This window comes from Poecilia reticulata, unplaced genomic scaffold (genome assembly GCF_000633615.1).
Source record: "Poecilia reticulata strain Guanapo unplaced genomic scaffold, Guppy_female_1.0+MT scaffold_266, whole genome shotgun sequence".
NCBI lineage: Eukaryota > Metazoa > Chordata > Actinopteri > Cyprinodontiformes > Poeciliidae > Poecilia > Poecilia reticulata.
Window position 1 is genome coordinate 171,820 of NW_007615048.1, and position 10,716 is coordinate 182,535.

The following is a 10,716-nucleotide window of genomic DNA, read 5'->3' on the forward strand; positions in this document are numbered from 1 at the left end:
GTGCAGCGTGTCAACATGCAGCTTTAGTGCCCCCCAGTGGCGCCTCAGAGGAAAACACATGGCATTCGACAAGCTTCAGTCTGGGAGGCGTTAACTCAGAAAATTTAAGTTATTTWGCAGAAAAAGTGTGAAGTCTTCACAATTTTGGCACAGTTGCCAAATTATCACATTACCTTTGAGCATTTTCTGCCCACTAGAGAACCCCAGACTTTTTTTGTTGTTGCGCTTGAGGAGATATTCTGGGTAATCTTTCTAAATACCCATATCTAAAGTAAAGGCCATTTTTAGGAACAAAAATGCACTAGATAGCTGATAACACACCTGTGTCACAGGAGATTTGTGCCACTAGATGTGACTCAGACTTATACCACGGATCAAAGGTCAATCTGATAAGAGTCTGTGGCTGAAGTGAAAAGGGCCGGCCTGAACAGTCTGAGTCAGGCTGCATTAGAAAAACAACTTATTACAGCCAAACGCTTCCTATGTGACAAACTTTCTGTTTCTTTCTGATCAAAATCTCTGCAGGCAGATTCAAGGGCCTCACAGAAACTTCTCAGAAATGTGATTCATTAAAAACGTTACGCATGTGCAAGATTTTAGCAAAGTTATCTACACATCTGACTGCTAGCTAACATGAAAAGGTTTTATAATTTACAAGGTGAGACTTTATGAGCATAAACTATAACCTAACCTCACCTGTGGTATGTAATATCAGCTGCTAAGATAAAAAACTGATCAAATTTGTTCTGTTTTAAAATATGCTTTAATCTGTGAGACTGTTTGCTCTCGTCTTCCTCTTTATTTCTATCCGTGGTATGTGGCGCCCCCTACTGTTTTCWTATATCCCTGCACATCGTTTTTCAGCCTAAAAACTAAAGAAAAAAAAAGCAATTCTAAAGAGGTGTTTATAAATGCGATTTTATTTCACATTTAATCTAAAAACTAAGCAGGGATTTGTAAGACATAAACAGCATCTTTCTCTTCCAGAGATTCCAGCCGCATCAAGAGAGACACGTAACGTCTCTGCTGCAGATTCAGTCAGAAGGAAGCAGCACCTCATGCTTCCACTACTCCTTTTATATCATTAGGCGTTACAGCAACATGTCAGGTCATCTTCCTGCAGCCGATGCTCTTTTGGAAATGATGATTGTTGAGCTTGTTGTAGGTGTAAAGATCATCACTGAGAACAGGAGGCGGGACAGAAAGGACCAAATCAATTCAATGGAGCTGCGGCACAACTGTGTACGTCATACTGGTTTTAGTTTGTAACTGATATGACAGAACTGTCTTCCAAAGTAATATGTGAAAGTAAGACACAGTAATATGGTCTCATTAGCACAATATTTTTTTAGTGTCAGTGTTATTTTAATGTAAAAATATCCATCCATCCATTTTCTTTCACCCTTTTTCCCTCAGTGGGGTCGGGAGGGGTGCTGGTGCCCATCTCCAGCAAATGTTTTGGGCGAGAGGCGGGGTCACCCTGGACAGGTTGCCAGTCTGTCGCAGGGCAACACAGAGACACACAGGACACACAACCATGCACACACACACTCACACCTAGGGGCAATTTGGTGAGGCCAATTAACCTGACAGTCATGTTTTTTGGACTGTGGGAGGAAACCGGAGTACCTGGAGAAAACCCACCATGCACAGGGAGAACATGGAGACTCCATGCAGAAAGACCCCCGGCTGGGAATTGAACCCAGAACCTTCTTGCTGCAAGGCAACAGCTCTACCAACTGCGCCACTGTGCAGCCCCTATGTAAAAATATATTACAAGTATTTGTACATTCAACATGTTTCTTCTTAATATCTTTCAAAGGAATATGTTTATGTGTTTATCCCCATATGGCTCCTTAGGTATCGCTGGGGCATAAAAGGCTTTTTAAAGTTAAATTAAATCATATTTTAGGCACTTCACATAAAGCCTGTTTTGCATTTCTAGCATCTAGAAACAACAAGACATGGCAGATTGATAGATTTTATATTACTTTACATTTTTCTACACTAGTATGCTATTATTTGTCAAAACCAACATACATAAAATATGCACAGTGTGCAATATATTTGTAAAAATGTCTGTGAAACGACATTTTGTCACGATTTAAATGACATAGACTTTGTATAAAAGCAATTCAAATGTCATTTCATGAAGAAAGTGACAAAAAAATGTAGATAAAACCAATAGAGAATCTGAGAGTAGCTTCTCACCCCAAATAAGACAAATAAATGAAGGCACAACAACACATGCTATTAGTATTCATGCTTTGATGCTTTCAAAGCTAAATTAATTAATGTCACTGCATGGATGTGAATGCTGATACTTATAAATGTTGCTATTTTACCATCTACCTCTTGAAATTAATATCAGTRAGGTTTTATGTGTTTAAATAAAGATTATTATAGCATTTATTTTCAAAGCTGATCTGATGTCAGACTGTTTCGGACTCTGTGGGATTATGAGCTCAACTGTGGAAACCGCTGCAACAAAAAGGAGAGTCCTAACAGCTGCAACAAACTGGAAAACACGGTAGTGGCTCCGTCATGGTAGGGGGTTGCATTCGATCCTACCATGACGTGGATGGTGCTCCTTTATTGGCTGCTTTTTAAAAGCTTCCCAAGCTGCATTATCTTTTGAATATAAAGATTTTGCTTTAAGAATAATAAAAAATATGAATAGGCCATTTTTTTTTTACAAATATTTGGTGTTACGTCTCACAGCACAATGCACTGAAAGCATCCATCCATCTTCTTTACACCCTTGACCCTTAGTGGGGTCAGGAGGTGCTGGTGCCTCTCCAGCTGACGTTCCGGGGTCACAGGTCACCAGTCTGGACACACAGGACACACAACCATGCACACACACACTCACACCTAGGGGCAATTTGGAGAGGCCAATTAACCTGACACTCAAACCGGAAACTGGAGTACCCAGAGAAAACCCACCATGCACAGGGAGAACATGCCAACTCCATGCAGGGTTTGCATGTTCCTGGGGCCGGGAATCGAACCCAGAACCTTCTTGCTGCAAGGCAACAGCTCTACCAACTGCGCCACTGTGCAGCCCGCACTGAAAACATAACATGCACTTCAACATAACATAATGGACTGTGGGAGGAAACCGGAGTACTTTTGTGAAACAAAGTTTTAGTTATTGAAACTTTTTTTTAGACACGTTTTGAAAAGATAAATGATGTCTACAGTGTTTATGAGCGAAATACGGATCTAGAAAACATGAATAAAGTAGCTTTCCTAAAGAAAACCCCGGGTCCCCTGCTTGGAGGGACGTATGGCTCGGCGCATGCGCTCTGCCGCCCCGTGTCCACCAGGGCGGTGATCTCGCTCGCTCTCTCGCACGCTCACTCTCCGCGGGTGTCTCTCTCTCTCTCTCTCTCTCTCTCTCTCTCTCTCTCTCTCTCTGGGAAAAACCCGAGCAGGAGGAGAGCAGCAGAAGGGGGAGGAGGAGGAGGAGGTCTCCTTCTTCTTCCGATTCAGCGACTGAGTCAGGCTATTTGAAAAAAAAAATTAATTAATTAAATAATAAAATAACCGCGCGGGGCGGCTGAGGGAGAAAAAAAAAAAAAAAAACCTCACACGGATGTGTCTCCGAAAGCGCAGCGGATACCGCCCTCCGGACCTGATTAATGCCAAGATTGTGAGTATCTGCTCGGCTCGTGGAACGGGCTGGGACACGGGGAGTGGGGTGGAGGAGCGGAGGAGAGGAAGGGGGCGCTGGTTCCAGTCGAACCTGGCCGCTCTGAGGGCTCCGCGGCGGGGCTTCTCCTCGCTCGTCGCTGCGCGGTGGAAAGGTCGGTCTCCTTGATTCCTTCCCTCTCCTCTGCCCTCCCCTCATTCCCCCCCAACCCGCTCCGTCCTTTCCTCGCTCTCTCACCTCCTCGCTTCCTGCAGCAGTTAGTCTGTGGGGGTAAAGATGAAGTGAAAGAGGCGACAGGAGTCTCTCTCTTCGGCCTTTTCCGCCTCGTTTTAAACGCTTTTCTTAATGACACTTGACTCCAGGACTCCAGCGGGGGCGGCTCAGTCTCGCACCTCTTTTATTTCTGTATCATGTAACACGAGGAGCTCATTAGGAAAAAGCAGCTTTGGCACTTTGGTTCTCCATCGGTTTTATGACATCCTGTCACTTGTCATGTCTTGTCGATTAGTTCCTGAGGAACATTAGAAAACTATATCTGCTTTAAAGTTGCTGTCATGCACTCCAACTGAATTTGTTCCCCAGTTTTCATTCATTTTAATGAACTTTTTGAACAATAAGACGGTAAGTATCCAAAAGGAGAGAAATGTCAATCCGGTTGAGTTAATTGTTGCGCCATAAAGTGAGGTGAGCGTCTTTTCTTGTCCTCAGGAGACATGAGTACGTGTTGTAGGTGTCCGGCTCTTAGAAGGACGGTGCGTTCACGTGTGGCTGCCACCTGCGTGCATTTGTTGCCTTTTGTCTCCATAACATCTTCCTGAAAAAGAATCTGCATCCGTTTTTTTTTCTGTTTGCTTTCTCTGCAATGCTGCAGATCATCAAACACAATGTGTCATTTGACAAATATGATCTTAGTAAATAGGTTTTCATATGATGATGGTGTAAGAGGAGATCTGGCGCCATGTGAAAACATTTGAGGGTGTTTTCACATGGCGACATTTGTTACATTTTTAGTTGGTGTGGCTCTCTTTCACTCTATACTGTGTCAAATGAACCAAACCCTTTAAAAACCTGTACCCTCCCCTCCTGGCCTGTGGTGGCGCTGCAGCACCACAAGCTGCACCAAGAACCACTGAAGGAAACAAAAACCTCTGAAGAACGAGATCAGCTCAGCTCAGCTTCCTTCTTCAGGAAGTGTAAATACAAACAAAGTGGTGTAATATTTTAGCGTTTGTCGGATTTCTCTTTTGTCTTTGGCAAAAGACCATGAGCCATTTCTTCACTTGCACGTAGGTTTTGGTTGTATTTACCCAGAATGCCCTACGCTGTGGACTGCTTCCTGCTTTTGGTGCCATCTCCACTCTGGTTGGCGTTCGCATATGCATTCGCATCAGAATTCACTTCAACTGACCTGAGACCTTGTAGGCCGACCAGAGTTTGCTTTTTTTTGGTCCATATCTGAATTAAACTGTGCATTCACATCCAGACTTTCTGGACAGACAAACTAGGTTTGGATTAAAGTGGAATAAACACTAACTTAACTAAATTTATGTCAGGCTTAGTTCACTAGCCACACCGATGAATACCTTTCTGACGACGTTAAAGGTCTCATAAAGCAACACTTCATGCCTCAATCTAAAAATATTGAGGAGTGGATGAGAAACAAAGTGGTTTCGAAAGGATCATGGAGCTCCAGGTAAATATTAAGTGATCACAACATTTTTCAATAGAGGATATTAAACATATCTAGTCAAGAGTAAAACATGGCGCTTCATGGTGTGGAGCTGCGCTTCACCTTGAGGCTTTGGGAATGTAGTAAAAATGTGAGGCGCTATGAAAGCAGAATCACGTACTGCTGGATTTGGACTGACCGGTTAGACTGCGTGCGTCCTTCTCCAAACCTTTGAGAGCCGTTTTAGATGCCCCTGCTCTACAGTTGGATTAATTTCTAAATTAGCTCTTCAGCTTTTCATGGCGTTCTGCTGCGGCCTGGTAATAAACCCTTCATTTGATTCAGGTTTGCTGAGCCAGGGTAACATCTCAAACATTCTCGACCCTGACTCTTGTTGACTGCAGTTGGCCAGCGTTAATGTAGAAAGAATTTTAATGGCCACTTCTTTTTTTTTAGACCTGACTATGAACCAAAATGACTCTAAAAATGTCGTAGAAGCACATCTAACCTTTTTATAACTACATACTTGAACCACTGCACATCAGTTTGTTTGTACTTCTTGATTTTTGATTAAAAATTATGATAAAGATGCATAAAAATGTTAATATCTCTCACATAATTTTACTTATTAGTCGACTCTTGTCTTGTATTTAAAGCGTTGTGTTTAACATAGTTTTCATTAATCTGTCTTCTTGAGGAGAATTGAGAACTAATAATATTGAAAGTCAGTAGGACATGCAAACTTTTGTGCCAATTTATGAGCTGCTATTAATCATTGTAACAGCATGTTCACTGATAGATGTTGTGCAGGACTGTGTGTGTGTGTGTGTGTTGGACACACACACACTATTACTACACTTTATCCTGCGGCAGCCATATTGAATGTTTAGGTGGAGGTTGGTGAGAGCCTCCGTAGGTTACACGCAGTGCAGCACTGCAGATGCTGTGAGGTTTCTGTTTGCATTTTCAAGTAGAATTAATAAAAGTTTAACTTTACAAATGCGGTGTTACATGTTTATAGTCCCCTCGTCTATTTGTAGTTCAATATTAGTGAAAAATGTAGTAAATGCAGATTTTTTTCATGCAGCATATCTAAAATATTCAAAAAAAGAAACTTGGAAAACTCAAATACCCAGGCGCACTGCTACTTGGCAACCTATGGCTTCTACTTGTAGAGGATATTTTATTTTCCTTGGTGCTGATTGGCCACAAACAGCAGAGATAAGGAAGACGGTAGAGATTAGCTTCTACACAAGCTAATCTCTACATCTCTATAGAAGCTAAGACAGTTTCCACTGTGCACATTAATGGATATTTAGGCATGTTTGGTGTTTCACCTGCTAGGCGGTTCTGCACCTTTTTAATTGAGGTCTCAATTATTTGCAGCTCTTATGTATTTGTTAACCAGGGATCCACTGTAGCTGTATTCTCTGCATTTACAATATTTATCCATAGATAAGCCACATTTTATCATCGGCTTCCTGCATCATCTAAATATGTTATTGGACGTGTTGTTTTCCTACTAGGAGAGGTTTTTGGAACTACAACGTTCCCTGGTTGCAACAGATTACAGGTCAGAAAGTTGACCTGGTCTGTGAGTTTCTTAGAGGAAACTAAACTACCAGGTTCAGTCACACACTCCAGGCTATTTTTGTGTTTGTGGCTAATTATGGGAACCTCAATATCCTCTAAAGCATGTTAATGCCCAAACTGACAAAACACTTGGAATACCTCATCTCCAGGAATTTGTAGGATTCTTGTTTTAAGCCTATTTATAACCATATAAGGTTAAAGCCTTTAATTGGTTCCTTCTCAACAGGAAGAGACGGAAAGCAGAAACGAATGTGCTGTTGTGCTAAAATATGTTTAATCTGAGCAAATAAATCAGATTTTACAGCTGATCCAGTCGAAGACCATTAAGTAAAGTAATACTAGGCGTGTTTGGGTGAACAAGGAGATGAATTTAGGTTAAAGAACAGAGGAAGTCCTGACAGAGTGAGCTGGAAGTACGTCTCTTTCAGATTGGTGGGTCTGCGCAGGAGGAACTCCTGGCTATCGGATGTCAGCAGCCATGTCCCTTTATCCTCAGAAATCCGTGTTTCTCCGGCTCCTTCCTGTGGCCGAGTCAGATTACAAACACGGTCCAAAAACTCTGAGGGAATTATTAAAAAGTCAAATGAAATCTGTTTGCAAATGTAAAAGTCAGGGTTGTTAGTCGCTTTGAGTTTTTCAGAACAAAGTTGTTTGCATTTATTGCTATTATTAAAGTAACTTTTTGTCACTCTGTGGTGCATATCTTTAGTGACTTCAGGAAGTATTTTTTTCTTCTTCTTGCCAGTTGGTTCACACTTCCTCTTCCTGACTCTTTCTTCATTTTGTCTGTTACCTACTTCCTCTTTCTCAAGTTGGTCATCTCCTTCCCTCTTCATCTCTTTCTTGCATTCTTCTCCTGATTTGCAGTTGTCATTGGTCCTGATGTTTTTGTCTGCTTGTCAGTAGTAACGCACAAAACTGTTCAAAACTCTCAAACCTTGAACTTCAGAGGTTTCTCGGTTTCTCTTCTAACCATTCAGAGTCTCAGTCGTAGATCTACATGCTTCTTTGAGGTGGAATTTGTTTCTGCTTTTTTTTTTTTTAGTACTTTCTGAATTGATATTGTTACATGAAATCATTTACAAAAGTCCTTAATGTGCAGCAAGTGACCAAAATTAGAAGCACCAGATCTATAGGCAGCAGTTCCCAAGAGTGAAGTCTTTACCATAAAAACTTAAAAACAAATGAGAGATCGGAAACAGCAGGAGAAATCGTGTCATGGTTTGCAAGTCACTGTTAAAAAAAGCCTAAAGATGCACTTTGTATCGTGCTTCTGGTAAATTTGTGTTATTTGGAGACAGCAGAGATTCATATCTGCAGTCATCTGTCAGTGGTACTGGACTGAAAATGACTGAAAAGTGTTCAAAGTCCAGAGAAAAACTTTGAGAAGTTTCAAACGACGTCACTTTAAGGGACATGGAGGAAGTCTGACTCTTTGGAGGCAAAATTGAGAATCCAAACCTGCACTGGGAGTTTAGTCTTACTGAGAAATGTAACAAACATTAACCATACAGGAAAAAAGCTGACGTGCCTTTGAACAACGCTTCTTGTCATGCGATTGGCCGGCGCTTGCTAAGCAGCCAATCCAGGAGTGCCATTAATTTTCCTTCCAGCTGATTGGTTAAACCCACAACAGCAGGAAGGAAAGCCTGGATGTTGGTTTCTGTGGCAGGTCTAAGACCGTTTCCACTGTCTTTATTCATTTTACGGTATATTTGGTGCTTGAACTATTAATCTAGGCACTTATGCACATTTCTGGAGGAGACTGAAGTATTTGCTTGTGGTTCCTAACCACTGTATCAGTTTGAATTATTTTATTCATATTTATGCATGTTGCTCCACAGAAAGTTGGTCAATTCTTACTCAGTTGCAGTCTTATGATTGTACTACAACATACATGGTATTCAGCGTACTACGTTTAGATTTCACTCCTCATTAATCCCTAAATTTAGCCGCATACAAGATGCATTTGAGGCTCTTTTTTTTTTTTTTTTTAAAGCAAAACTATAAATCTTTCAACTTGTTGAGAAGTTGGCATTTTTAATTCCAGTATTGGATCTACGACAATTAACTTAATGATGCTTAAAATGTACCTGGAAGTGGTAAATCTTTGTATATATTTTTGGATTTGTAAATTTTAACAGTTTAAGATGTTTTTATCATTTGTCTGTTGCTGTTAATGCAACTCGGCGCTCTCACAGACGTTATTTGGTGTTCTCTAAACCTGTGTGATCGATGGATTTTTCAGAGAAACATCTTTTTCTGAGAGTCAGAAGCAGAGGACGATCACAAGACTTCCTGCTTTTCTCTTCTCCACAGCTTACCTGTGTCAGTCATTGTCTCCTTTAGTTTTAGTTTCTGTTCTGTGCATAATTGTGTTTAATCTTCTTTTCTTGCCTCAGCAGCAGTTAAGAAGAAAACATGAGCGCAAACTCCTCCACCCGTTATTCAGAATCACTCCGAGGCAACGTTTTTAAAAAGTCCTGAATTTACCAGAACAATTAAAAATGCCTTGCAGTAAATCTCAGCTCATGAAATCTGCTTTGACAGCCTTTCTGTTTCTCCATAAATAACTTCTTAGCATCATTAGCTTTCCGTATTCAAGCTAATTGGCTTGATGAGCAACAGCCTTGCTACTAATCTCTGTCTCATGGTTTCAATGTGGGATTTTAAAGCTGAACTTTCTGAAGGGCGGCTGCTTTCAAAACTTTAAACTGCTTTATAGGAAAAAAACCTTCTCCAATTCACGATGACCAAAATGATTTTGAATCATGCATGTTTGATGGAGGGCCCAGCAGTACGTTCGCTTTGAAATATAAGTTTATGTTCAGTGACGCATTGTGTGTGATCATCATAAACTGATTAATGACCATGTTTTTGTTTTTTTTTCTTTCTTCCCAGAATTTTGTTGCCAAAATGTGTAATTTCTGAGCCTCAGTTTAGAAAAATAAACTGGAACTTCATGGTAAAAATTCTTAAAAAGTTGAAGATTAACCCCAAACGAACACATGATTCTTTATGCGTTATGGTTCGATTCCCGGACCTGGACCACTTACTGCATCCTGTCCAACTACTACTGCCGAAGGCCACTGGTGACAAAATACTGTGTATAAAAACACATTTCCTTCATGTCTGTCTTTTTTTTTTTTTACAGAATTATTGAAAATGTGCAGAGACACAAGAATTACTTCTACATTTTCACCAAATGGTCTTTGTAAAAAGTTGACTTTGTGCCACTGATTACAAACGTACAACGCAGTTCCCACATTTTATTAGTAAAAAAAGATTTTCTTGTGTTTAGACTTGGTGAAAGTGGAATGCATGAACAATACCTGATGGATCCTTGATTTGGTATCTGGGAGAAAAGAAATGTCAGAAAAACTAAGAGCACAGGTTTGGGATATAAAACGTAAATTATGAATAATTAAATGTTGTTGACTTAGTCTGATCTGGATGCTTGTTCCTGAAGTTCAGGGATTTCTTTGACCAATACTGAAAACACAGCGATATTTTGGAGTGTGTATTTTCATCGAAATGCTCACCAGTTTCTATTTTTTTTAAAGTTTGTTCTCATTTCCGTCTTTGATATTAAGGTAACTGATTATGTTTTATTGTAAAAAACAAAAGTGAAGTAGGAAATGGTGCTGTTTACGATCTGTGTGAAAACACACAGAGAGTCATGACTTTGTTTTAAACCAAAAGTTTTGCATAATTGACCACATCTGAGTTGGGACACACATTCACTGTGGCCTTTTCTTCTCTTCCTTTGTGTGTGTGTGTGTGTACCTAAACATGACTG

General features: G+C 40.5%; 1 protein-coding gene across 4 annotated transcripts in view; it reads left to right on the forward strand.

Moving 5' to 3' along the window:
- Positions 1-3,433: 3,433 nt before the first annotated feature.
- LOC103460630 (regulator of G-protein signaling 20-like) overlaps positions 3,434-10,716 on the forward strand; it is a 25,914-nt gene continuing 18,631 nt past the window's right edge. For 2 of the 4 annotated variants that reach the window (XM_008402887.2, XM_008402889.2), the window contains exon 1: positions 3,573-3,655. Coding sequence is in view for 2 of the 4 variants with exons in the window: in XM_008402885.2 (XP_008401107.1) it covers positions 3,599-3,655 (57 nt within the window). In the remaining 2 variants the exon portion in view is untranslated. Of the gene's footprint in view, positions 3,656-10,716 lie in introns of all 4 variants that reach the window. The other 2 variants (XM_008402885.2, XM_008402886.2) reach the window with 2 other exon arrangements.